Source organism: Eriocheir sinensis, chromosome 5, assembly GCF_024679095.1.
Source record: "Eriocheir sinensis breed Jianghai 21 chromosome 5, ASM2467909v1, whole genome shotgun sequence".
Classification (NCBI taxonomy): domain Eukaryota; kingdom Metazoa; phylum Arthropoda; class Malacostraca; order Decapoda; family Varunidae; genus Eriocheir; species Eriocheir sinensis.
The window spans coordinates 19,665,916-19,692,494 of NC_066513.1; the positions used below are offsets into that span (position 1 = coordinate 19,665,916).

Below are 26,579 nucleotides of genomic sequence, written 5' to 3' on the forward strand. Positions count from 1 at the left end.
CTGAAATAAGGAATGTTGAAAAGAGAAAATAAGACATGTCAATAACATATATTACTTCTGTATGCACAGTCAGCACTACATGTCAATACATATGTTGTATCGGTTAATATACAAAATGATTCCAGAGTACTTATTCTCCAAATCCCCCCAAACCAAACTGTTCTCACAATATACTCTTCCTTTCAGGCTGTGTGGTCTGCAAATAAAACTCAAGGACTTCCCATTAAAAAGTGACTAGCTTCAATAAGTACTTGAGACTTCCAGTGGGGCAAGAAGTTGGCAAACCCTTCAGCATGCCTGAAAGGAAAACTTGGTCCTGAATGTGAGTAACACTCATACCATTGTAACACCATTTATCATCATTTCATCGACGCCTGCTCCTAGGAACTACACCAGGTGATGGCCAAGAAATAAGAGTTTCCAACTTTCTCTATCCAGACACTCCTTCCTTGCCTGCTTAAAGTTTCTCAAGGATCTTTTCCCCCCTCTCCCTAACGTAGTCTTGCACCCTCTCTCTCCATTTCACTGGAGGTAGTCCTCTAACATTCCCTCCCTCTATCTCACTTGCATACATAAAGTCTGTCGCTTCACCTCTTCCACCACTCCACACTTCTTCCTTTCACCCTCGTGACACATTCCAAAACGCTCATACACACTTTCATTACTCATTCCATCCATTCTACTCACACCACAAGCACTCCTCAAATAACTCATTTCCACTGCCTGCACTCTAGACCTGACTTTCATTCCAGGCCCACATTTCACTTGCATATGTGAGGGTTGGTACTATTATTGTATTTCTCAAATCCCTCTTTACCTCCATGCTCACACTTCTGCCATTCATGATTCGTCCCAAAGACCCTACCACCCTTCTTCCTCGCAATGCCCTTTCTCTTATCTCTCCCTCCATACCACCATGTTTACACATAACTGATCCAAGGTACTTAAACCCACTGACCTCCTCCATTTCTTCACTATTCAAAATTATTTTGCATTTTTTTCACATTCAATTCCCACTCTATATGGGCATACAAAATCCACAACCTCACTTCTACTCTGCTCACAAGCATCACTTTACTTTTGTTGACATTTACTTTCAGCTTTCTCCTTTTGCATACACTATCAAAAACACTGACCAAATTTTGTTAGTCACTTTCATTTTCTGCAATGAGCACTGTCATCAGCAAATAAGATTTAATTCAGCACCGACTTCCGTCCCTCAGCGTACATTTTTACTCCAACTTCCCCCTTCATTTCTCTAAAAACACCATCCATATAAATATTGAACAACCATGGTGACATGACACACCCCTGCCTTAAGCCCATGAGCCCACTTTTATTTCAAAATGTTCACTTGTTTCTCCACTAATTTTGACACATGCAGATGCATCCTCATAGAAAGACTTTATTGCACTAAGCAGTTTTCCTCCCACACCATATATCTTTAAAACATCCCACAATGCAATCCAATCGACTCTGTCATAAGCTTTTTCCAAATCAATGAAGGCAGCGTATAGTTTCTTTCCTTTTGCTAATATTTTTTCTACTACCATCCCGAAGGCAAATATCTGATCTACACATCCCCTTCCCTTCCTGAAGCCTCCTTGTTCTTCATTGATTTTCTCTTCTGTAAGTCTTTGCACCCTCTCATTGTAACACCAACCCATACTTACCTGAGACTACAATAAATAAAATATGGCAGCTTAAGTTTTAAAACATTAATTACTTTACTTTTAAACATGCTCCTTTTATACAATATTACATTTGATATTGCTAGCTAGGCAAAGCTTGCTTCTCTATACAAAGTAAAAATACTTATGTTTTAATATCACATTTTGAATTCATCACCAGATCTGTACAGCAGCGCCTCTGCAATACTTGGTGATGGTGTGGGATTGAGCTGAGCTGCACGCCACCCCCACCCTGCCCCTGAGGCGGTGATGCTGCACTAGGAAGAGTCCACAGCCTCAAGAGGAGACACAACGTAAACATGATAAATGTGTTCCCCGGGGCAGTCTGGCATGTTCGTGGCCACCACCACCACATTGGAGGTGCCTGGGGGCAGTATTGGCACTGGCACACTATAATGCCCATTGGGGGTGGGCACAGGGATGACCTGCTGGCCGTCCTCCAGAGTCTGGATGGCTGAGATGGGGAAGTGCCACATCTTCTGGTTGTCGTCCTCTGTGGAGAAAAACAGGCAATCACCCAAAGTCCTTTTGGCATGACACAGTTAAGTAGGATCTCACCAACAACAATTTTCCAAAATAATGTTATTGACAACTGTCAGTTAGAATAGATACCATATTTCTACAATAACATTTGTTTTCTTTTGAACAGCAGATTATATCGCTGAAAGGAAGCGTCTGGGTGCATCTTGAATAGTGTTTATTTACCGGCATCTTAATTAATCACTTCATAACAATACTGGCACTGATAGAGTTGACTGTGTGTGTTGGTTACCATGGTTTTGGTACCAAGTACACCAACAGCTCTCTCCTCCTGAGTTTTGCAAAATCCAGGACATTGAAAATTGCGGGTTCTTGGTACCAGAAATCCGAGTTGCACTGCCGGAGGGGTAGGGAAGTAAACTGACCATACCCTTGTAAGCACTCGTTGGAGAATCTTTCAGATCTGCAGGGTTTTCCGGAGTGCAGAGTTATTTGCAACTGATCATAGGCTTGTTGTTGCAACACTCAAGCTTTATGCCAGGTCAAATAGATGTAACTATACTGTTTTATCTTGAGACTGAAAGACCTGGCATGTACTCGGGAGTATGCAGCGAGTCTCAAATCAGTTCAATATGCTCAGTATCCTTGCGTCTGAGGGCCTGAAGTTGTTTGCATTTAGACAGCCCTCAGCAAGACCTCTGACATACCTCTCCTTATCCCTCCTCAGAAGGGTTCTAGTTCTTTGTGACAGTCCTGAATTACTCGGTCCCAGCCTGGCAGATGACCAATATTTTTTTAACTTTGAGTAATAGAAAAGGTTATTGAATCAAAACAAATAATATTACAACTTAAGTCTTCAGAAGTTAATGAGGTGTTTGGTGTGATAATTTTTTAAGTTTATGTATAAGAGGTTACTGTGGTGTGCCTCTCGCCCTGTCTCAAATTTGTCCTCTCGAGCCTGTCTCAACAACTTTCATCAATATATAGTCAGAGCCAACCCTCAATTACACCTGTTCCCCCATATTTGAGGGTTCAATATTCGCACATACACGGATTTTACCCCAGTTCCATAAATGCGCCACCCCAAACATTCACAGTCCGCCGGCAAACGATTCCGTCATTCCTCAGGTATGGAAGATACTTGGATAATCACACTGACGTGTTTGTTTATCTTGATGTGAATGAAACCTACACTTACAGATGACAGATGTAGAGTTGGTGGACACTGCCACCATCTTCAGTGGAAAGAAGGTGTAGAAAGTCAGTAAAGATCTCATTTTATACGAAGATGATCATGTAAACATAAGAAGGTGGGGCGGGGAGGGGTGGGCAAACCCCTATCTGGCAGGTCACAGAGCTGGAGTCGCGTCACTTTCCCCCACACACACTGTGATGGACAGACAGGGGAGGTTTAAGGGGTGGAAGGTCTCTTCCCACCCCTGTCCCTCACAGCATGGGGCGACAGGTGATCTGACTCCCACTACAGGATCTGTCTGATAGTGGTTTGCCTGTCCTGTCCCCCCCACTCATGTTTACCTATTCGTCTTTGTATAAAGTGAGATCTGTACTGACTTCTCGTTTCCTCTCCTTAGTTTCACCAATGAAGATGGTTGCAGTGTACACTGATGTGTTTTGGTAAACATACATCTTGTATCTGCAAGTGTGGATTTTATTAATGGAAAGGACAATGCATACAAGCATAAAGCAGCATAAAAAATCACATAGAGCATCACTCACCAGCTATATGAACTATAAATTGTGTATACTTCTTGCAAATATGTAGTCATTAAAATCTCACTTTAGTGATAAGGTCCTCACCACAAAATCTGTCATTTTCTTTTTCTACCTCAGGTGCCTAAGCATATTATGCCATGCAAAATATTTACTATTAAATGCTGTTTTCTATGATAATAAATAAATAAAATGAAATGGGTGATAAAAGCTGGATCAAGACTACAAGCAGCTATTTAGCTGAAAACTGTAAACAAACAAATGATGTCTTGGCACTGCGATAGTCTCGTTCACATGGGGCAAGGAGAGAGACAAGTGAAGTGTGCACGTAATTTATTACTTTACATGCCACGTGTACTGCCAAAAATTTGTTAAGTAAGGGGCAAGTACCCAGGCAAGGCAAGTGAATAGTCAGCAGTTCTGTTTTGAGGTAACTTAATTCACCCCCACCCAACATTGCTAAGCCTTTAATTGTTGCTAGTACATCTGGCAACGCCGCACCAGGGGACTTCCCCATTCAGGGCCCTGCCAGAACAGCCTCAACATGTTTGGAAGATTATAGTGGATTACTAGTTAGCGAAGCTAACTTTTCAGTTAGCGGTGCCCACCACTGGCCACTTGCTATAACTACTTGCCTTTCAATAATGAGAGCAGGCTACTAGACTTGGCTCTCTACTTGCCTCGGGTAAATGAGCCTGCCAATATAGTCTTTTTAGTTCTCTGCTGAACTGCTGCTAAACGTTGTTTTTTATTACCCGATTCATATTAATTTAAAAAAAATAATTCAGCATCTGAAGTTGAAAAATAAAACGGAGGAGACTTTGTAGTGAGTACCCAACATGACTATGTAGTATTTGTAAGAAGTTTACGTAAATGGCAGTAAAGTTCACAGTGCCTATGTCTGACAAATTATTCTTTTTGATATTTTGTGTTGCTTTCAGGTGACAAATACTGTTAGGTATAGTTGGTGTAAAAGTGCTGGGGGGAGGGGGGTGCACCAAACATTAGCAAAAGTTTGCTATTTGCGGCGTTCTGTGTTCCCTGACACCCACAAATGATGGGGGATTAGTGTACTTATTTATAGGGAAAAATGTAATACAATGGCACATCAGAGTTGCCAGGTCGTGGACTGATATCCCGCGCCATTCCATCCCAAAACCCGCCCAAAACCCGCGACCTCGGTCACAAAAAACAGCCCAAAAGCAGCCCAAAATTAGAATTATCAGTAGTATGATGCTCAAGACGACTGAGACGTATAGCTATATTATAACAGGAAAAAAAATATTTGACAAATTATGTACCTTTATTAACATTAATGCCTACCTAATTATACTTTACATGCTAGAGTATATTAACATACATGCTATATGTTTATTTTCAGTACATTTATACATCAGGCACCTCAACATACTCATGCTCATCAACATTGGTATAGATGTCCTTTGTGAACATTGACAGCATTTCCTGTGTGGGGTCGAACTCCCTACAACACATGTTGTTTCTATTCATGAATGCACGTACATGTAATGTGTTTTCTAGACTCTTGTGTTGCATCCTGTTCCTAAGTTTATTCTTTATCAAGTTCATTTGGGAAAAAACCCGTTCAACAGAGGCATTGCTAATGGGCAGCGAAAGCATGGACAGAGCAAACTGCCCTACCTCCTTAAAATCCCGCTCCCCTGAGGCGTCCTGGTGGCTGTGAACAGTTAACCAAAACTTTTCGGAGTCGTTTATCACATCTTTTGGCCAGCTGACAGTTGCAAGTCTTTGCCACTGCTCGTCGAGCTTACCAATATCCCCCGAATATTTTGGTAAGAAAGACAGCTCCTGCAGTCTTGGTTTCCTCACTCCGAGAACGGTTTCTGGGGTCAGGGCATCCAAGCTCTGGAGATGGTTAATATTTGATGGAAGCCTTTGCTGCAGCTCCTGAAGAAGCTTCATCAGGAAGTCACGCCCGTGCTTCTTAACGGTGTGAACAATTCCGCTGTCCAACCTGCTCTGACCCAGTTCGATGTAGAACTTCACACCGAAGTCCACAGCTTCCAGCGGCAGATGGTTCCGTTCGTCGTTCACCTATAAATATAATAATAATAATAATAATAATAATAATAATAATAATAATAGATGTGAAGAACCGAAATGAGAAGAGGGAAGGAAGAGAGAAGAGCTAGGATAAGATTAGAATAGGAAGAAGGGAGGATAAGGAGGGGAGACGTGAATGTTTACTCCTACACCGACCGTTATCAGGGCCCATTAACAACATGTCAGAGCAGCTCCTCGTCTAATAGGAATAGGTTGAAGGTCAGCCTCGAAGAAAAACAATAGCCTGAGTACATAGAGTTGTGCCAATGCTGTGAGACAACAATATAACAATACTACTACTACCACTACCACTACTACTACTACTACTACTACTACTACTACTACTACTACTACTACTACTACTATTACTGCTGCTACTACTACCATTATTCGTAATATTATTACAGAAAACTAAATCGTGTTAAATAAACACATTTGCTACTTACATCATAATCTGCCACAGCTTTCCACGTGCAGAAAGTTCGCGGCATCATGAGTCGCTGGAGAATGGACTTGTAGAGGGACATCAAATCTTCCAGGAGTCTGTTGGCATTGCACCGGTCTGACTCAAACAATTTGTTAACCCGGTTGACCTGGGACACCACAGGCTGCAGAAAAGCCAAGTACAACTTGTTGGCAGGATCTGAGTACATCTGGTACAACAAATCGGCAGTGTAGTTCTTCTCCTCCTCATCTTTGGATATCTGGAAGAAGTTACATATTATTATTATTATTATTATTATTATTATTTTATAACTTATTTATGATTTATGTTATCTTAGACACTGTAATAACTACTTATGTTTTATCTCTCTCTCTCTCTCTCTCTCTCTCTCTCTCTCTCTCTCTCTCTCTCTCTCTCTCTCTCTCTCTCTCTCTCTCTCACACACACACACACTAAACAATCAGAGGTTAAGGGGATGGGCAAATGCGTATATACAAGTAATTCAAGTGGGTTACATGAACGATAATTAACTTACCTCAAAATGGAGTTTCAGCTCATCATACTGCTCCAGAATCCTTGTTATACATGGTGCAATAGCCAGCCATCGCGTCCCTAGCAACTTCAGTGGTTGTTCTCCCACGTTGATTGTTGAATAGAGTTCTGCATACTTTTGTTGACGAAGCGTGCTGTGTGAAAAATATCTATATGTCTGTGACACCATGAATTCAAGGTGAGAGGGCAACTTTCGCATTGCATATGACGTACATAAATGCAATGAATGACATATGCATTTGATGTGTGTCACGTGTGGGTTTAATGCACGAAATCTTGACATAACAGAGTTGTGTGTCCCGCACATAGTGTTGCATCCATCAGTTGCCAAACCATTGCATTTTTTGACGTTCAGTTTGGCATGATTTTCTATGAAGTCAAGTAAAGATGTTGTGACCACCTCAGCTGTGCCCCTTTCCAATTCCACCAAACCCAAGAACGAAGTGATAATTCTCTTCTTTGAGTAGCTGGGATAGCGAACAACAACACACAGTTTCTTTTTTGTGGTGATGTCTGTGCTTTCATCAATTATCAATGAGTAATCATTATCACCGATATCACTGCATAGTTCCTTCAGCATAGAGGGTCCCAGTACTTTGTTTATAAGTGCTGTGCACTTCGTTCTATGTAGTGAGATTTCCTTATTTGAAATTTTTCCCACAACTTCAGCCAGGTGATCAATAGTGTTAATGCTTGAATGGCAAGCAATGTGAGCTGCTAATATCAGTTCACAAATTTTCATGCTGTTATTGGCATTTGTTTTTCTAATGCCGGATTGAAATAATGTTCTCATGTTTGAAAATGGGGCTGCATTTTTTCTGTGCTTTTCAGTTGAGCTATGACTGACAAGGTCACTGTGATGGGCTCTAATTGTTGTTTTGCAGAACTTGCACGCTGCAACAGAGTCATCACCAGGCACACCAGAAATCCATTCTCTGAGACCATCTTCTTTTTCCCATTCTTTCTTGTATTTCTTGCCGTACTTAGCCCACTTGCCCATTTTCACTGCACGACAGAGAGTAAACTGTTTCTGATAGCCAAGGTGCTGGTTGTGACTGTGTGGTGGTTGAAGAGAGACTGCTGGCTTCATCATACTGTCCAGGTCACGGGGAGAGGTCATGCGACGGTGTTAACGAGGTCGTGCCCTCATGATAAATACTGATAATCCCCCTGGGGAGAGGGGAAAGAGGTCACACCCAGGCAGATGGCCAGGCGCGTCAGGTATCGTCACCTGACAACAACACACCTGGCGTGGCGCTGTGCCTGAGCTTGTGAAAAAACGATATAAAATAATTTTTCCAATATAAAAAGCCCAAAATACCGCGTACTACAATAAAAACAGCCCAAGAAACCGCCAACCCGCGAATACCATTTTCTTCCCGCCAATTCCAATGAAAAATAGCCCAATTGGGCGGGAAAACCGCGGACCTGGCAACCCTGTGGCACATATACCATTACTTGAAACCATCAAACCACACTGTGTGAGATCTCGGCCAAAGAGTAACCTGGCTATGACCGAGGACAAGAGACAAAGGGTAATTAGCTGAGCATTGTTTCACCCAGGTCCAGCCAAATGCAAGTACAGGCTTGTGTGGCATCCTGATGACATTCTGCACTAATCTGCATAAAATGGCCATTCTCACAGTTTGGGTTCCTGCACAATTAACATTTGATACTGTGTATTCATGTGGATCGCAAGTGTATGGCAATGTTCAATGCAATCATTATCTCTTGTCCTTGGCCACATCACCCACTAGTTAAGTTCTTGTGCTCTGTGGTAATTGTAAGGGTCTGATGATATGCTGACAACAGTGGGTGAGCCAGGCATGGGGATGAGGCCGATGGTATACCACAGTAAACTTACGTTGCATGCCTTGGAACAATCATCATACTAAAGACCTCATCAACTCCTGTAGGATGAATTTGCCATTATTCTGTTGATTTAATTAAGATCTTCATTTAGTGTGGGGCTGTGGGCTACTTCACACATAATTTCACTATAGTCCATTCACTTGAGCTGGATCCTTGGCTCTTAGCCAAGTAAGTAAGATTGCTGCCGATTGTCTGCTAGCAGACGGGGTGCGTTAGCATCTCTGTCACCCAATACACTAGCATAGATTCAGAAAATCTTCATATTTCTTTACTTAGCTCAACTGCTGCATGAAATAGGTAAATTGTGTTGACATCTTTAGACCAAGCAGGGATTGTACAACTATAACATTATTTTCAAAAACTCGATAGGGAAAAAATACATTTTCGTTGGTATGTTTCTACCACTTTTTACTTATCAATGTTTGCAGCAATTATAGAATCGCTTTTAGAATAAACCATTTGCTCTCAAAATCCTCCTGAATACAATGATACCTCCAGATATTAGATGAGTGTGAGTGAAGGGACAAGGAAGGATTTGTAAAAAGCAGTATAAACATTACCTAGAAGTTATTCTCACCAGAATTACTTATTTCTTTTAGCTCACTGCTTAATCCAATGGTGTCAACATTTATCTTGCGTAAAATGAGGTAAATAAAGATATGTGAATATTTTCTGAACCCAAGTGATTGCATTGGACAACGGAGACATCAGACACCCCACCTGCTAACAGCCAAGCCAATCAGCAGTGTCTTTACTTGCTCCTGTGAGGAATCCAGTCACTGGTATGATGGATACAGCTTAGGTGAATGGACTCCAATAATAACAAAGTACTATATAGTTAAAGGGAGCATATATACAGGGAGAGCTCGAGAGAACTGTCATGGCTATTCACTCGAGGAGAGTTCTTGGAGGGTAAAGGGTGATGCATATATTTTTGATAGAAGACTAGATAATAGATACCTACATATTTACACCATGGAAAAAACTTATCAATGGGGTTGAGTACTCACCACATGCTGGTTCTGCTGCAGGTTCTACTGCAGGGGTATAAGGTTCCAGAACAGTGGTGGTCTCGCCACTCAAGGCACCCCCATCCTCATCACCAGACCTGGCCTCATTCCTGCTGGGAACATTGTCCTCCAAGTCATCCATCTGGTTGATATCTGGGTTGGTTTCATCATTATCCGAGATTATGCTCTCAATAATGTTGCTTTCCGGCAGTCCTTCATTCACAGGATCATAGTACTCGAGCATGGTCATTTCATCTTCATCTCTCTGTTCTTCCCTGGAAACATGTTCATCACCCATCTCCAGGGTGATGCACTCTGGCAACCTGCTTTGTTGTGGGTCCTCCTGAGGATTGTGGTCATCACCCTTGATGGGTTCTCCTGCCCCTGGGGAGGGTGGTTTGCTTTTTTGAGATGCTTCAGATTCTTCTATTGTCTGTTCTGCTGGCTTGTCATATTTCACAGTTTCCATTGTAACAGTCACTTCACTGATCACCAAGGAGTTTCTGAAATAACAATAATTTTTTCATACAAGTATCACATGAAAAGTTAAGAATGTATGTACTACAGATTATAAGAAATATTTGGGACTGTCTTGGAGACTTTGTTCATGAGGATCAGAAGTAATTTTGAATCGGCAGTTTGTAAATATCAGGAAAACTTCTGATGTCCTTGATACCTACCGCCTCTTTGGCTGCCGCCCTCTAAGTCTTGGTCTTGGGTTCACTTCCACCTTGACAACTTGGTTTGGCTGCTCTGGTGCCGAGTCCTCAGAAAGGTTATTCTCCGAGTCATAGAGGCTGGGTGAGTCTTCATTGTCACTCTCAAAGGTTGCTGAATGTAAAGGGATCTTTTATTCATCTGAACATGCACACACACACACAACACATCCACTTGCTCCACCGTCACCCTGACTCTTCCAGATATCTAAGCCCAGCCAGTCCCTAATCCCTTCAATTTTGTAGTTATATATTTATTTTCTGCAGAATGTACTTATTATGGGTAACATGCATTTTCAGCCTAACAGCTGTCAATACTGAATACACCATTTATTATCATCATTATTACTATTATTTATACACTCACAGGTAAATAATTTATTAGAAAATGGGATACAATGAATGCCCCAGGCCTTGATAATTTCCAATCAGATAGTGAGTGTATGGTACAACTAGCAGACAAACTACAGACACTGGTTAATTGTGAGCTTGCTGGAGGCAGACAAAGTCCCACTGACTGGTTGGAATGAGAGGTCTACTTTCTTCACTGACAATGAAGGGCTTGCAGGCTGTCGGCTTGTGTGTAGAGGGTGGGCTCCATGTCTTTGAAATATTTGGATTCTAGAATGGGGAGGTGTCATTAGTTGGTACACACTGTGATATCTGTGGATTCTTCCAGTGTTTGTCAGTGTGCTTTTATTTTATAGAAAAATCCACAAATATCATCAAAACTGCTTCATGATACCTCCCCATTCCATAAGTCCTGTACATCAAAGACATGGAGCCCACTCTCAACAGATAAACAAACAAGCTGAGGACCTAGTAGCCCTCCCTCACATGAAAAGAAATGCAACCTCTCTATCCAGGCGATCAGCAGTAAGGGTGTGTGCTTGAGCAGACAAAGGTAAGGTAGGTAAAGTTGGGGGCATACGCTGTAGCAGTGCGTGGCCTTGGTGCTCATCTCTGTAACATTGGCCCTTAAGCCTGTGGTGGGAGGGAGCCCATTATCCCGGGACACAGGGCCAGTGTGACATCCGGGTTTCCCCAGGTACCCATTTATTGACCAGCCCAAGAGGGAGGATGAACAGCTGGGTGAGCTGCACGCCGACTGCCCGGGCCAGGATTCGAACCCGGGCCCGTGGAGTAGAAGCCAGGCACGCTGACCACTAGACCACGGAGGCAGACAAAGCCACACCTAAAATTCAGTGCAGGCTGCCTGCCTCAGCCATTCTCATCTCAACCACCAAGGAGACATCTCACTCCAATACCCTTGAAGGGTCAGGGATTCAAAATCATGATTCAGCAACAAGATGCCAAATGAAGTCATCACCATATTAAGTAAAGAGAACAAGACAATCCTACAGGAAATTTTAAAGAAAATATAAAATGAGGAACTTGCCATCACATTTTACATTTTAAAGAAAATATATGATGAGGAAATTGCCATCACATTAAACATTTTAGAGAAGATATATCATGAGGAACTTGCCATCACATTTTACATTTTAAAGAAAATATATGATGAGGAAATTGCCATCACATTAAACATTTTAGAGAAGATATATCATGAGGAACTTGCCATCACATTTTACATTTTAAAGAAAATATATCATGAGGAACTTGCCAATAAGATATGTCCCGAGTCATTCTTTCACTAGGATTCAAAGTCTGAAAACCTTGACTGAATCAACTCTGCCAAACTTAATTTGGTTCTGTTAGTGATACCTAAAATGCAAACACTTACATTTCCATTCTTTGGATCTTCTCATTCTTATTTGATTTTACAAGAAAAAAAAAAAAAATGGTTTTGTTATGCTGCAATGGATATTTTTTTCTGCCACTCACTTTTCTACAAGTTTAATAAGCAGCTTTTGTAATCTTCTGTCTTCAATTTACACTACTTTCTTTGGCACTGTGATAAATGCCAAACAGCCTCTTCATACATACCTTTTCTTTTCTTTGCCCTGCTCCTGTATGCCTTGCGAAGCATTTTCTTGCGATTCATGGTTTCAACTTTATTTTTCTTGTTTTCCTGTTTCTTCCTTTCCATCTCCTTTATCTTGTCCTGTTGCTTCATCTCCAAGCGTCTCCGCCCGCCTCAGCTCTCTCAGCCTGCCGTGCAGCCTTCCGGTCCTCCTTAGGATCGTAACCTTTTTGAGGGAAAAAACAAGTTACTTCTGTCATCTGAGTGAGTAAAAAAATGCTACTGAAGTTTTTGTAAGAAGAAAGGTGTTATGAAAATTATTATGTAATTCAATGATTCTGGCCTTTAAAGTTTCATACTACTAACAAATGCATGTGCTTCATTACACTTCTTTGTTCATACTTGTGATGCTTTATTACTCAAGGGATTTTCCCTCAAGAGGGTATCATGCCACGAGGTTTTCATGCACTATGCCACTACCCATGCCAGTTCACATTTTTCTTCAAACAGTGCAATGCTTTAAACTTAGGGAGAAACAAGAAAATAGTTAGTCTCAGTAGAAATGCGTGCTAACTGAATCTAACTAGATCCCTACTGAGCAAGAATACAGGTCTCATGAGTCGTCCTCATACACAGTCATGTCAAACTGTGTGGAGTCATTGAGTGCAATGTCCAACAGCTCCCTGTTGTTGCGCTCCTCCTTAAACTTGGTCTTGAGCTCAGCTGGTCCTCCACTTGATGAGTGTCTCCATGAGGGAGAAATCCGTCCCTACAGTTGACAGCGCTTTGTAGAACAGTGCCGTCTCCTTCACTGTCCACTCAAATGACCTTCGCGCCTCTTGCTCCATTTCCCGTAGTGTGGGACGAGTCTCCACTCTCCTCCACGACCACTGCCTTCTTCAGCACCTCATCTCGGTTCTTGGCAGCTGTGGTCTGAATCTTGATGCTCTGCTCATCAATCATAATGTCCCCATTGGGCCCAATTTTTACCCTTTGGGGAAAAATATCCTTTGCTGCTGATGAATCCTCTTCATTGGTGGCTGCATCCTCCTCTGGGTCCCTTTTTTCCTCTTCCACATCATTGTTTTCCTCCAGGGGCTTTTCTTGAGTCTTACCTCTACCACCTCTGGGGACTCTGGACGAGACTGGTGTTCAGAGTCTTTTGGGTACAGTCAAAGGTCATCAACCTTCTGATCCTCTAATGTTTCCGATGCAATGCTGTCTGTGTCACTACTGCCAGAGGACTGGCATCTTGGGGGAGGCGGTGCGGCCAGGCATAGGATTGCTTGCTGGGTTCCAGTAATTAAGGTCAAACATTGTCATCTTGCCTGGCTCCAGGTCTCGTTTTGACGGCTTTTTCCTAAATTCATCTTTCCTTTTCCTGAACACCTGGTTGGCTGCCTTTTCAGTAGTCTTCAACTTTAATTTTCCTTTCAAGTTTCCCAAATAACTTCTCGGAACTAAATTCTGATGGAGTCTTTACTTTGGGTTTCTGTGTGGTGAGTGGTTTGTTTTCTCTGACAGCCCTTTCCTGATTGGACACTTCTGTAATGGCTGATGAAGCATTTTCCTTGTCTCCAGTGCTATCATCACTGTTCCTATTTCTTCACAATGTTCTTTCTGTAATCTTTTCTTTCCTTGTTTATCTGCATCACTGTTCACAACATTAACTACTTCTAATTCTGGATCTGCTTCATTATTTTCAATAAGTTTCTTTTCCTACATGGTTTGATGTTGCTTTGAAGAGGACTCTCAGCCTTTTCTTTGCATGTGACATTAAGTCCTTCATTTCTTAATATTTTGCTTGCTCTCGACCCTTGCTTTCTATCTTATTGTCTGTCAAATCAACTAGATGAGTGTGCTTCCTGTCCACCACTTCTCTTTTAACAAAACTCACCTGTTTCTTTGAGGCAGCAAAACGGGATTCTACTTTTGGTTGTTCTGTTTGATTATCTGCACTGCTCTCAGCACCCAACTCTACTGGGGCCGTGCTGGGTTCTGCACCGTCACTTCCTTTTGAAATTTCATGGGGTGACACTTCCCTGGATGACTGTACTTCTGAGCTTTCCTTAGAAAGTTCTGCTGTTACAACCTTGTCCTCCTGTTTTTTCTTTTTGGTTACAATTGTGGGCAATGCACGGATCCTTGGTCGCCTTTTGCTGCCCACCACTGGGGCACTACTGTCAAGGGGAGTGTGCAGGGGCTTACTCTCCCCCACAGGTCTTGGCTTCTCGTTCACGATCACAGGGGTGTCAGTTTTGTCCTCCACTGCAGGGGTTTTACTTTCCTGATTCATGGCGAGTTTTCTTACAACAGGTACTTTCTCTTCAGAGGGGCACACCTTCCAGGGATCTGAAGGCCCTGAGGTTATGTCTGCCTTTTTGTCAGATTCTAATATCTCCACTGGTTGACTATCTATAGGATCTCTTGATACAATACTAACATCGGCATCTATTTCTATCGGTGATTCTACGTTCATGATTCTAATATGTGTTTTTCCAGGATTACCCGCATCTTGACTGGTTGCCTGACTTGTTGTTTTATCTTTAACACATTCACTCTTCACATCTGACAATTCCACGGTATTTTTATGTGAAACTTTCTCTGTAACACATTCAGTTTTTACACCAGATTCATTGATAGTCTGATCTGACCCCCTCATCTTGGGCTTGTCCATCACCCCAACCTTCCTTGTACCACCAAACACTGGTTTAACCTTCAGCTTCTTCCTCCTCACAGATACTATGGACTTTGCCTCAATGTCTTGTTGAGTCTCTTTAGATGCCTCACTTGATTTGTCACTTGAAGGTGTTTCAGCACTAGAGGGAACACTGTCCACTGATTTGTCATCAATCACTTCCAGAGTTTGGGTCATGGACTGAGAAATAATTGTAGGCACAGCGTCATCTGAATGCTCTTGTGGTGATTGCTGGGCTTGAGGGGATGGCACTGGAGAGTTATTTGATTCTGTGACCTCAGAGCTCACATTAGTCTCTGTAACAGGAGTTACTGTACTATTTAATCCTGGAGCTGCCTGCTGATGCTCCTCACTATCCTCTGCAGCTTTAATTGATTCTTTTTTTTGTAAATCTGGTTTATTTGATGAAAGAGTCATGTCCAGTGGGGAGACTGAAGAAGTGTTGTCGCAAGACTGACGGCTTTCCTCTTGAAACTCTGCACCCAAGGCATCAGTAGCCTTGCCCACACTCTCTGTTGTAGAGATCACCTCCACGCTCTCTTCCACAGGCTTGTCACTGCTTGATGGCTGAGTGGCTACTTCATCATCCTTGGGTGGGCTGAGGTTCTCCTGAAAAAAATATTACATAAATTCAATAATGATCTATTGATATATATAATAAATCTACAAAGAATGTAAAGAAATAAAATCATGCAATGACATACTTGTTTAAAATGTAATCCTTTCATCAGCTTCCTCTTGCCAGCATGTGGCTGCTTCCAACAGTATTCAGACTAATTAAGATAACTTTCATTCAAAGACCTATTTTAACACTTTGGTCTGCTTTGTCTTATTAGTTACGAGGTGAAATGGTGGAGAAATGAGTCAAAACTGCAGTGAGAGAAGAGACTGTTCAGGGAGTGGAAGAAAGGGGTAGGTAAGTATACTTGGCAGCTAAACCAACCACTTTCTGGAGAATGAGGGACTTCCAAAGCTCTGTAAATAGAGAGCAACACTATGCCTATTGGTTCAGATTTCATGAAAGAGTTGGGTCCAAATAAAACATGCAGTTGCACTGTCGTGCACAAAATTAAGACATTGGCACCTTCCTTCCAAATGTACAAGACCAGAAAGAAGGTAAAGACTCAGATTAAGTTGATATTCTTTTTCTCTGATTAAAGTGAGCAACCAAAATCTTATAACTCCTCCCAGTGTCAGATCGCCTCACTACACTCACTTGAGTGAGGAAGAGGAGTTTCTAAGTTCTTTTCCAATTTCTTAATTCTGAGGTTCATAACTTTTTCATTTTGTACTTTTTTACTTTAAATGATTTTATTTATTATTGCAAATTAATACTTTTGAGTTTATTGAGAGATCCTATAATGTCATTGGTATAAAACTGAGCTCATGCTTGATAAAAAAAAAAAAAAAATACTGCTGCCTCATTTTAAAGGAGCAAATTTTGTAGAAATCAAACAAAAATTAACAAAGAAGCAATTATCAGATGATTCTAACAAATGAAATGTGCAAAAACAAAAAAACAATAAATTTGTCCACTTTGGTGAAAAGCAGCATAACATTACCTTGGAGGTGCTCTAGAAGAAATCTATAGGTAGTAATAATGTCAAGAAATCTAATTTATAGAAATATTGATGTTTGGAATAAACTAGATGAAGAGTGGTACATACAGACAAGGAACATCCAGAATTTTAAAGCTAAAATGGATAATAAATTAAAAATGCATATGGATGCAGGACAGTATCAGACTAACCATGATCCTGCATAGTGCATACTACAACTAGGTGCATATATACCTGAGGCTCCTGGCATGCAGCACTGCCCTGACTGGCAGGCTTTGCTGCACTGCTCCGGGATGCTGCGCCACCACCCCCAAAGTTGGGTTTGGGTCGAATTTTCATACGTCGCATCATTTTTGTATCTGTGAATCAGGAATAGAAAAGTGAGCAGGTTTAGCATGATGCAGATAACTTTGCTTCAGTCATACACACAGAGTAGTGGTACATTTAGTACAATCACAATAATGCAAGGCACAGTGAAAGATGCCTAGTATAATTGGTACCTAGGTAAAGAGTGTCAGTGAAGATTCAGATAATACATCAACATAAGTTTTTTTCTAAACTTTTGTATTAGGTAAAAAATTTGCGAGTTTTGAATGAATAAGTATCATTTTGTTTTGTGTTGGAGCATAGTTTATGACCAGTTCTCAAACTAACCTACACTGACAAAACAATGTAATTAAAGTCTACAATGTAACTACCATTACAGTATTAGTTTAATGACGAGATTTTCTATTCTCTTTTTTCTATTACTCTCTCGGTCCCACACGTCCTCTGCGTGTATCGAAACACATGAGAAATTAATCACAACAAGGTGAGGGTATTCGCCGGCTGCCTGGGCGGGAATTGAACCAGCGACCAGCGTGACGGGAGAGCCACTCCTTACCAAGTCGGCCAAAGAGGTACCCCCCTGGCTAAGTGGGTTATGGGAGGCTCGTTCATCAGGCCGTCGCCGCACTACATGGCTTTCCCCCCTATGTAGATTAATTTCTGTGTATTGAGACCTTTTTTTTTTAGACAGTGACCCATTTTGGTGCACTATTCCACAATGTCCCCGTAGAGACATACCTCCAACTCTCCCATATTCTATTATCCTCGGAGAGCATGGGCCATCCTACCTGTTACCCTTTCGGGGAAACCAACAGACCCTATTTTAAGTAATTAGTATCTTATGAACAAGTGATTAGAGTATTATATATTCCAGTCTTACACCAACCTCACTCGGGTGGTACACTATTTTTTTTTCCAGCAGATCTCAATGTGTCCTAAGTCCTTCAATAATACAGCCTGTCACAAATTCCTCATTTCTCTGATTTTTTTTTTTTTTTTTTTTTGTGTTCACTAAAATGGAGTGGGGAGGAGGGGGTGAGATGGGGACAAAACCATCATAGGAGGTGATGGTGGGGATAAAGGGGGGCAAAACCCTCCAGCTAGGACTTAGTCTAGATCTATTTGTAAGATTTATATAATTAAATTTGATACCTGTTTGCAACCCATTTCATTGTCTGTAATTGTGGCTTGTTCTGACAGTGACTGGCAAGAAATGGCAACTTGGGACAAAACATGGCATGGCAAACAATCAGTGGTAAGATTAAGTTACGTCTGGTGTTAAAAAGTGCCAATGACTCACGTAGTGGTGACTTGCATCACTCTGCACATGGCACATGATCCTAAACACTATGCCATGGTGCACTCTTTGTTGTTTGTCTAATATTGGGCTGGCATGGCATCAGTTATAAACTGCCTGTCTTTTAATACTAGCTACCATGAGCCTGGCTGTGTGTGCAGTGATGCCATTTTAGCGGATTTTCCACTAGATCTGGTGGAATTGCATGTTATCTAGCGGGAAAAATTTTGGAATTGACAAGAGTAACTGGTGGATTTTCAAGTCCAATCTAGCGGCAAATTTTTATAGCTTCACCTATCATCTGGCGGATTTTTTAGGCCATCCTAGCGGATTTAAAAATTTTGAGTTGGCAACACTGTGTGTGGCAACCTGGTGCAGCCAATCAGTCAACATGAGTGAGGTCAGTGTAGGACTGGAGAACATAAGAACATAAGAACATAGGGAAACTGCAAGAGGCCGGGTGGCCTACACAGGGCAGCTCCAGAATCCCCCCCACTACTCACGGTGGGTGAGGTGTAGTTACAGGGGTTACAGGTAGAGGCTTGATCCTCGTTATACCGGCGGTACCTAGGCACGCATCCAGCACCCCGTCACCTTACTGCACCCACACCTCACTGCCACCTGTCGTCCTCGTCCATGTAGCTATCCAGTCTACTCTTAAAACAAGCTATCGTCCCCGCACTATGTGATTGCTGAGTCTATTCCATTCCCCCACCACCCTATTACTAAACCAATGCTTGCCTATATCTCTCCTAAATCTATACTTTTCTAATTTAAATCCATTACTGCGAGTTCTATCCTGCTGGCTAATTCTCAGTACTTTACTTATATCACCTGGAGACTGGAGTTTTACCGTGACTGGCTAAGGCAAGGCATTACGGCAGTGTTCCATGTGCACGAAGTACTTCATACGTATGACACAAAGCTGTCCTCGCAGCGGGGCGTGCTAGGGAATAAAACCGAAACTTACCCCAGAACTGTGTCGTCCACTGACCCGAGTCCCTCAGCAACACACACACACACCTGGGCAGCAGCAGGTGAGGGCTAGGAGCACATGGCTGGGCCAGGAGAGGTAACAACACTGGACAGGCTGACGACACGAGCCCTGGGCGTCAAGGCCACGGCAGTGACAGGCCCGGCGGCACACGCGGCCCTGCGCCCCACGCCCCGGGGAGGGAGGGCGCGGCCTAGGCTACCGCGCCTGTCCCTTGTCGTGACCTGCTCGGTGCTTCAGGCAGGCCTCGGCGCGCGTTCAGGCCGTCATGGCGCTGGCTGGGCCCTGAGGGGCGAGGCGTGGCATTGATCAGCGGCGGCGGCGTGTTGTTGTGGCGGGGCGGGCGGCCGCGGCTGGAGGAATACTTCGCATCCGGAAAATAGCTCGCAGAGAGAGGTTCAACTAGCTTACCGTTTATTTATTTTACTCTTCGCTATCGTTTACTTCAGTTACGGATCTAATGTACGGCATAAACACCAGAGCAACACTTTTAATTAAGAAAAGGCTTTATAACAAACGAGTAGGGCAGATTTTTAGACAGAATTACCCGCACGTTAATGTTCACTCAGTTCCTGCTGGTTTGGTGTGTTAGTCTGGTGTGTTATTTTCCTGACGACAATATCAGCCATTACAAAGATCACAAGTGGACAAAAGTAGGACAGAACCAGGTAAATTGATAGGTTTTCCGACTGTGTATTCCCCAGTGCGCATGCGTAGTGGATAGCAGAGCGACTTATTTCTGCGAGGAGGTATTTCTCGTAAAATTGTGGTGGTCGTCGTGGGGCGAGCCTTTACAACGGCTCCCAAAAAAGTTGTCCTTGTTCTTTTTTATTTCCTGCTCTGTTGAGTTTTCTTTACTTTTTTCCTGTTATTTTTTTTTACTTCTGTGTTCTTGTTCTACGCCTCCTTTCGTGGTATCGGGGTGGACTCCGTAACAGGTAACACTGAGGAAGGTGAAAATTACAGGTGATGATGCAAAGGAGCCCCCTTGCGTCACCCTCTGTATTTTTCACCTAACCTGTTTGTAATTTTAACTTTTCCTGTAACAGCTGTCATGCATATTCTTCAAGTAAATTTTCAAAATATGCCTTTTCTCTCATTCATCAATTTTTCCGTGTCGCATTCGTTTGTCCCATGTCATATATTGGGAAAGGGTGGATAGAACTGCTATAACTACTATTCTATACATAACTACTACTACTACTACCACTACTACTATTTAATCAATATAACATTATAAGCTATAAAGATGTGTGATTATGTAAATAGACACAAGGATAAGAAAAAAATAATTTATTAAATACATCTGTAACAAGAAGTAACAAGGTCTCTCTCTCTCTCTGGACAGACCACCTAGTCTGGACCGTAGAGTCTGTGGTCTAAATATCTATGTAAATCTCTCTCTCTCTCTCTCTCTCTCTCTCTCTCTCTCTCTCTCTCCTCACACTGTATCAACTTCAATGGGACAACTACTAGTAGTCTTATCACTGAACTCTTTCATGTACATGGATGCGGAATGCGTCTAAGCTATTCCATTCACTTTGAGGACACAGTGACCCGCACAGTATTCCCTGCAGCAGCACAGTGAGTTACTATAACAGTTACAGTACGAGCCACAAACGCCAAACCTCTGATTACCGAGATCAGCCTCGGCTCACATAGCAAGCACACAACTTTCACTGACATCTCAAGGGAGGTTGGTGTGCATCCGGATCTCGTTTCGCCCCTGGGGTCCAGACTCACTAGTATTATCTTCTTCTACCTTGAGATCTTGTTGATTCTGCAATTTAGATATACTCCAGAGAGCGTCCCATGGGTGGGCAGCAGTGCAACACTGTATAGATCTCCTGCCAGAGTGTGATCACACCAAGCCCTTTATGAAATAATGCGGCCTATAATGAAGAGAGCGACAACGATAGCGCCAATAATGATAATAATATATTTAACATAAAAAATGCGAGTCCTGAGGAAACACGACACATGTTACACTGACTTTAAGCATCTAGTTCTTCGCTGTGTACACACGTCTGCAGTGGTCCTCAGGAGGGGGCCTGCACGGCGCCCGTCAGAGGAGCGTCAGGCGGGTTGGAGGGAGGCAGGATATCAGTCTTCATCTTCCTCATCAGCTTCCACATGACCTTCGCTCGCTCCCGCTGGTTGCAGTGCTCACACCAGTTCCTCGTCATGGCGTACAGGGGCCCCTGGAAGAGGCTGCCGGTGAACACCACTTCCAGCTTCTCCTCGTCCGCCCTCTCGTGGATCTTGAGGTGCTGGGCGAACAGGATGTAGCAGCCCAGATCACAGAACATGTTGTACCCGACGCATGAGACGAAAAACAAAAAGAAGTAGACAATGTAGGTCAACAAATCGACGGCGAACTTTGGTAAAAATGAACTGAGGATTCTATGAATGAACTTGAAGCATCCTTCCTCCTCAACTTCCCTCACGTGTGCTCTGCTTGTCTTACTCTTGGGGATCACAGACTTGCCGAAGATGAACTCCTCCCAGATGTTGACGTAGAGGGTGTTTGGGTTCCTGAAGGGCTGCTCATCGGTGGCTTTGGGTAGGCTGTCTTTGGGCACTCGAAAGGCCTCCCTCACTGAGCCGTCATGCCTTCTCACCACTCCCAAGGACGGTCCGTGAGGGTCTAGGGGCCTCCTGGTGTAGTGGACTGGCATTCCTCCCTCCAGGTACACGCACGTCTGGAGTTGTGGACCCACCAGGTTTTTGGGTCTGCCGGGGCGGCAAACCCGCATCCTGTCGCTGTGGAACTGTGGTATCCTGAAGCCGCTGAACTGCCGCCCATCTCCGTGGCTCCGGTACAACTCCTTGGAAGACAGATAAGACTGGATTCTGGGCGACACACGGAACTCTGGCCGCTTCCTTACACACATGACTTTGGTGCACAGCAGTTCCCCGCTCTCCTGGTCCCGCCTATCAGCCAACCCCACCTCAGTGCCCTGCGGGAAGCCCTCGCCATCCACGAAGGGCGGACTCTCTTGAGGGAGTTGCCGCATCCCCGCCGATGACCTCAGAAAGAAGGCTGTGGTCTGAAGCGTTTTCTCGGACCTGCAAAAGAGATGTCAGACTGTGACTTCAAAAACTACCAACGAAGATAAAACAAAAGATGAACAATATAAATCCTGCAACACACAAAGAATCTACATTAGCGAAGGGGAGATTCTCAAAACTAAAGGAGCGCACGTAAGTTACAGGCACCCTGCTTATGCTGTCAATCGTGTTAGCCCGTCTCTTCAGCAGGTAGGCGAGGGGAGGCCCCCCAGGAAAGCCTAATAAATGGCAGTCCTCCGCGTAAGTTCGTGAGCGTCGGTCATATAAACTTCATTGTTAGCGACACGTGCCGAGTCAAGTTTATCCTCTGTTGACTTGAAGCGTCCCAATCGACGTTAATTTTGAAACTGTTGTATTGAGTCAGGACAATTATTAACTTCAAACTCCTCGGGCGTCCATGGTTGGCATAGAAGAAGTCTGTCTGTCTGTCTCCTCATTTATCCTCCTTTATTTTCCTCATCCTCTACTCCGATTCTCTTCCATCTCCTCCTCCTCTTCCTCTTGTTCCTCTCCTTCTCTTCGTCCTAGTGTCTCGGCCCCCTTCTCTCCTTCACCTTTCCTTTTCACCACTGTCTGTCTTCTTTTAATCTTTCTTTCCTCCTTTTCTACCCCTGTTCTCTTCCACCTCCTCCTCCTCCTCCTCGATCCTTCCCTTCGTTCTCGTGTCGCCATCCACCCCTCCTTCACCCTTTCTACTTCACCACTGTCTCTCTTCTTTTACTTCCTTTTCCTTCTTCTCTACCTCGGCTCTCCTCCACCACCACCATCACCTCCTCCTCCTCCTCCTTCCCTTCGTCCTCGTACCTTCCTTCCCTCCCCCTTCCCCCGTCTCCCCGTGATAAGAGCGTGATAAGCAATAGTCATCACACCACGTTATCTCCTGGCGCACGGAGCTACGGGCAGGCATAACGATATCACCTGAACTCTACCATCCGCAGGTGATGAGAGAGAGAGAGAGAGAGAGAGAGAGAGAGAGAGAGAGAGAGAGAGTAGTTTTTTGCTCCGAGGACAATGAAGTCTAACAAGAGGCTGCCATCACCAACATCAACAAACACAGACAAACGCTCCTCCCTCTTACGAAAGCTGTTTGTTTATTTCGTTAAGACAAATTGATCTTCACAAACATTCAGCCTCGAAATTGATTAAGATGTGTATTTTACTTTCTCTCTCTCTCTCTCTTCTTAGATATGCGATGACGTCCGTGCCTTGCCCAATTAGCGTATACTTGTAAACCATGCATATACTCAACGTCCGTGTCCTTTCTTTTTTCTTTTCCTTCTTTTCAGGCCAATGTCCCTTTGAGTACCCCTCCCCATCCCCTCTTCTTCCCTCCTTCTTCTCCTCCTACGCCTCCTCCTCCAAGTACTCGTTTTCTTTGTAATATGTGTCCGTCTTCTCCTTCTCTTATCACTCTCTGCAGCCTAGCACTTCACTATCTCACAGTCATGCAACGAAATCTTTACTCATCATCTTATCCTCCTCCTCCTCCTCCTCTTCATCATCATCATCATCTTCTTATCCTCATTTTTCATACATACAACCCCCTTCAGCCTTACGTTTACACTTTAATGTCATATCTTCCTCCACCCACCTCTCCTCCTCCTCCTCTAGGCATATCTCCACAATATATCCTTACGCCTTAAATATCCTCCTCCATCTCCTCCTCCTTCTCCTCTTTCCTTCTCTTATTCCTTTTCATCCCACATGCAAACGTATTCAACATATCTGCATGATTCGTATTTTCTGTTTTTTTCATTTTTTACCTTCCTCTTTCTGAGCCTCACTTTTCACATCCTCCTCTTAATCCTCCTCCTCCTCCTCCTCCTCTCGTCCTCTGCAGCAGCCAAACACGCATCGCCCAACTTCCTCTCAAGGTGACATCCATGAAAACATTTATTTTTTCTGTACTTTTTTTCTTTCTTTTCCTGTTGGGCTTTTTATTTATTTAATATTATCATCATCGTTGCTGTTGTTGTTGTTGTTGTTGTTGTTGTTGTTGTTGTTACCATTATTACCGTTGTTATTTTTGTTTCTCTACTTATTTAGCTTTCATGAGCGGATGCAGTGGTCGAGTCACGTTATGTCTGAGCGGTGGCGTCACACAGGAGCCATCCGTCTCTACAGGAAGGCTTACACGAAACGAACCCCTTCCCTTCCTTCCCCTTCCCTTCCCTTTCCTACCCTTCTCTTCCCTTCCCTACCATTCCCTTTCCTTTACCTTCCCTTATCTTCCCTACCTTTAATTCCCTTCCCTTCCCATCCCTATACTCTACCCTTCCCTTAATTCCCTACCCTACCATTCCCTTTCCTTTACCTTCCCTTCTCTTCCCTACCTTTAATTCCCTTCCCTTCCCATCCTTATACTCTACCCTTCCCTTAATTCCCTACCCTTCCCTTCCTCCCCTTCCCTTCCCTTCACTTCATAGAATCAATGAACAACAACAGCAATGAAGATAAAGTGTCCTAAGTGACTCAATCGACTCTCTTGGGCATATACTACATTTCTTCCTTTCATTTTTTTTTTTTTTTTTACTGGCGAGGTATGTCTATACAATTATTGGGGCACGTTGTGTTGCGTAAAGTTTGTACGTTTTACGCGAGAATGAATGAGTCACCGCGATAAAAAATAAAAAACTATGGACAAATAACAAACAAAACAAAAAAGCCCTCCTGCTCTCCTTGTAAAAAAATATAATATAAAAACTTTCCAAGACTTCCTCTATAATGTTATCCCTTTTAAGTCAGCAGAAACAGTAATTAAATTCAATCAAAACCAACTCAAGTCTGCTCTTGTTTATGATTAAAGATAAGAACATGAAGCAGATTTATAGAATGTTTAGCTATATAGGCCGTTCACTCTCTCTGTCACATCTACACCTACACCCACACCCACTATACAACATTTCAGTGGACCCATACCTCGATTCCTCCTTGCAATACCTCGTCCACACACCCAGAAGCTCGGACACTGTTATCCACACTGGGACTCTCTGGCGATTATGACACCACCACCACCACCACCACCACCGCAACCGTCACCACTCACCACACCACTCTCTGAACTCGGGCGGAGGAGGAGAGCTGTTGTAAATCGGGCGACAGGATGATGTCAAGAATACTGAGCCTTCACTGTCCTATGTTGTCCTCGTGTGTGTGTGTGTGTTTGTGTGTTGGTCAGTGGTGGCGTGTGGCATCGTTCCGCGTGTTGTCACAATGAGTTCCCAAGGTCACAAACGCTTTTACCCTCGCAGCCCCACATGTTCATTATACTACCTGCCTTATACGGACCCACTGCAGTTATTTCCTCCTGTGCAGGTTAACGCAAGTCGGGAGGATAGACGTGGAGCGCAGAGCCAAGACCAGGACCTGTTGTGAAGTGACGTCGAGGAAGGCTTACGTCAGGGGTTTGTTTGACACCTCTACGATACGTGGTGGGAATTTTCTAAGACACGGATGCTACAGTGATAAGATAGATATACCTGTTTGTTTGTTTGTGTGTGTGTGTGTGTGTGTGTGTGTGTGTGTGTTAGTGCCAAGCTTGACAGCACGTAAGCTTATATATATTAACCTCCTGATAATGCAACTTCACTTTATCTCACCTCATCTCACCTGACCACTTATAAAGTCCAGCCATTTCATCAAAACTTCCTCCACCTCTTATATTCTATCCTCAATCCATTCTCCTTCCTGTAGTTCACTCCCTTTTACCCCAATAAGGTGCAAACACTTACCTTTACCAATGATACGCCCTCAACCAGAAAGACCAGTCCAAATTTTGTCCATACAGTGGCTATTAGGTATCCTTTGGACCCTTTAGGTTTGGGCTACAGATCTTGTGTTGTTTCGGGTGGGGTTCTTCAAGGCACTGGTCCCAATCTTTCACAGTCTCACTGGGTCGCCGATTCTTCACTAATGGATGACTACGTACCAGACCGAGGGAGGCAAAAGTTAACATCTAGAAAAAGTCTAGGAAAATAGAGGCGTTAGTACGAGCCTTTGACTCATGTTTGATATCCGGAGCAAGGAGAGTTCATAGCTACATCCTTTGTTTAGTGGCCCGAGTCACAGGGCTGACAAAGTAACGTACGTAAAAAATAAAGAAAATGACATAATTGTTTTCCTATGCTGA

At 43.3% G+C, this 26,579-nt stretch overlaps 4 protein-coding genes and 1 long non-coding RNA gene across 11 annotated transcripts in view; 1 reads left to right on the forward strand and 4 right to left on the reverse strand.

Annotated features, from left to right (window-relative positions):
• LOC126985017 (uncharacterized) overlaps positions 1 to 1,995 on the forward strand; it is a 24,582-nt gene extending 22,587 nt beyond the window's left edge. The window contains exons 4-5 of the long non-coding RNA XR_007738279.1: positions 187 to 322; positions 1,852 to 1,995. This is a non-coding gene — a long non-coding RNA (uncharacterized LOC126985017). The remainder of the gene's footprint in view (positions 1 to 186; positions 323 to 1,851) is intronic.
• LOC126985002 (uncharacterized) lies at positions 34 to 12,666 on the reverse strand. Its single transcript, XM_050839232.1, has 4 exons — positions 12,527 to 12,666; positions 10,544 to 10,694; positions 9,864 to 10,366; positions 34 to 2,184 (listed from the first exon to the last, which is right to left on the reverse strand). Exons 1-4 carry the CDS (start codon positions 12,654 to 12,656, stop codon positions 1,949 to 1,951), a joined length of 1,020 nt encoding a protein of 339 aa, XP_050695189.1. The 5' UTR covers positions 12,657 to 12,666; the 3' UTR covers positions 34 to 1,948.
• Positions 5,005 to 7,042, reverse strand: LOC126985010 (uncharacterized). Of its 2 annotated transcripts, XR_007738278.1 has the most exons (3): positions 6,965 to 7,042; positions 6,431 to 6,688; positions 5,005 to 5,975 (listed from the first exon to the last, which is right to left on the reverse strand). XR_007738278.1 is itself a non-coding variant. In XM_050839245.1 (2 exons), exons 1-2 carry the CDS (start codon positions 6,635 to 6,637, stop codon positions 5,289 to 5,291), a joined length of 894 nt encoding a protein of 297 aa, XP_050695202.1. In that variant the 5' UTR covers positions 6,638 to 6,719; the 3' UTR covers positions 5,005 to 5,288. The 2 variants fall into 2 exon arrangements, 1 of the variants encoding a protein (XP_050695202.1); XM_050839245.1 differs by lacking the exon at positions 6,965 to 7,042 and having other exon boundaries at positions 6,431 to 6,719.
• Positions 12,667 to 14,280: 1,614 nt separating the features above from the next.
• LOC126985024 (immunoglobulin A1 protease autotransporter-like) lies at positions 14,281 to 19,776 on the reverse strand. 2 transcript variants are annotated; one of them, XM_050839276.1, is made up of 3 exons: positions 19,355 to 19,776; positions 16,995 to 17,119; positions 14,281 to 15,810 (listed from the first exon to the last, which is right to left on the reverse strand). In XM_050839276.1, the coding sequence occupies exons 2-3, from the start codon at positions 17,109 to 17,111 to the stop codon at positions 14,296 to 14,298; spliced, it is 1,632 nt and encodes a 543-aa protein (XP_050695233.1). In that variant the 5' UTR covers positions 17,112 to 17,119; positions 19,355 to 19,776; the 3' UTR covers positions 14,281 to 14,295. The 2 variants fall into 2 exon arrangements, with proteins under 2 accessions (XP_050695233.1, XP_050695225.1); XM_050839268.1 differs by having other exon boundaries at positions 19,408 to 19,773.
• Positions 19,777 to 21,195: 1,419 nt separating this feature from the next.
• On the reverse strand, positions 21,196 to 26,340 carry LOC126985036 (uncharacterized). 5 transcript variants are annotated; one of them, XM_050839317.1, is made up of 2 exons: positions 26,182 to 26,340; positions 21,196 to 22,447 (listed from the first exon to the last, which is right to left on the reverse strand). In XM_050839317.1, the coding sequence occupies exon 2, from the start codon at positions 22,393 to 22,395 to the stop codon at positions 21,418 to 21,420; it is 978 nt and encodes a 325-aa protein (XP_050695274.1). In that variant the 5' UTR covers positions 22,396 to 22,447; positions 26,182 to 26,340; the 3' UTR covers positions 21,196 to 21,417. The 5 variants fall into 5 exon arrangements, with proteins under 5 accessions (XP_050695274.1, XP_050695264.1, XP_050695284.1 ...); XM_050839307.1 differs by lacking the exon at positions 26,182 to 26,340 and adding an exon at positions 25,728 to 25,866; XM_050839327.1 differs by lacking the exon at positions 26,182 to 26,340 and adding an exon at positions 25,739 to 25,759.
• Between the last annotated feature and the right edge of the window lie 239 nt (positions 26,341 to 26,579).

What these genes read in the sequence shown, in the direction of transcription:
- LOC126985010 (XM_050839245.1), bottom strand. Translation starts at nt 6,637, where the DNA reads ATGTACTCAGATCCTGCCAACAAGTTGTACTTGGCTTTTCTGCAGCCT. An exon ending in AAGCTGTGGCAGATTATGAT is followed by an intron (nt 5,976 to 6,430) that starts GTAAGTAGCAAA and finishes TTATATTTATAG; the next exon opens with GTGAACGACGAACGGAACCA.
- LOC126985002 (XM_050839232.1), bottom strand. Translation starts at nt 12,656, where the DNA reads ATGAAGCAACAGGACAAGATAAAGGAGATGGAAAGGAAGAAACAGGAA. An exon ending in CAGGGCAAAGAAAAGAAAAG is followed by an intron (nt 10,695 to 12,526) that starts GTATGTATGAAG and finishes CTTTACATTCAG; the next exon opens with CAACCTTTGAGAGTGACAAT. An exon ending in TGCAGCAGAACCAGCATGTG is followed by an intron (nt 2,185 to 9,863) that starts GTGAGTACTCAA and finishes TTTTCTCCACAG; the next exon opens with AGGACGACAACCAGAAGATG.
- LOC126985024 (XM_050839276.1), bottom strand. Translation starts at nt 17,111, where the DNA reads ATGATGCGACGTATGAAAATTCGACCCAAACCCAACTTTGGGGGTGGT. An exon ending in CTGCATGCCAGGAGCCTCAG is followed by an intron (nt 15,811 to 16,994) that starts GTATATATGCAC and finishes TATTTTTTTCAG; the next exon opens with GAGAACCTCAGCCCACCCAA.
- LOC126985036 (XM_050839317.1), bottom strand. Translation starts at nt 22,395, where the DNA reads ATGCGGCAACTCCCTCAAGAGAGTCCGCCCTTCGTGGATGGCGAGGGC.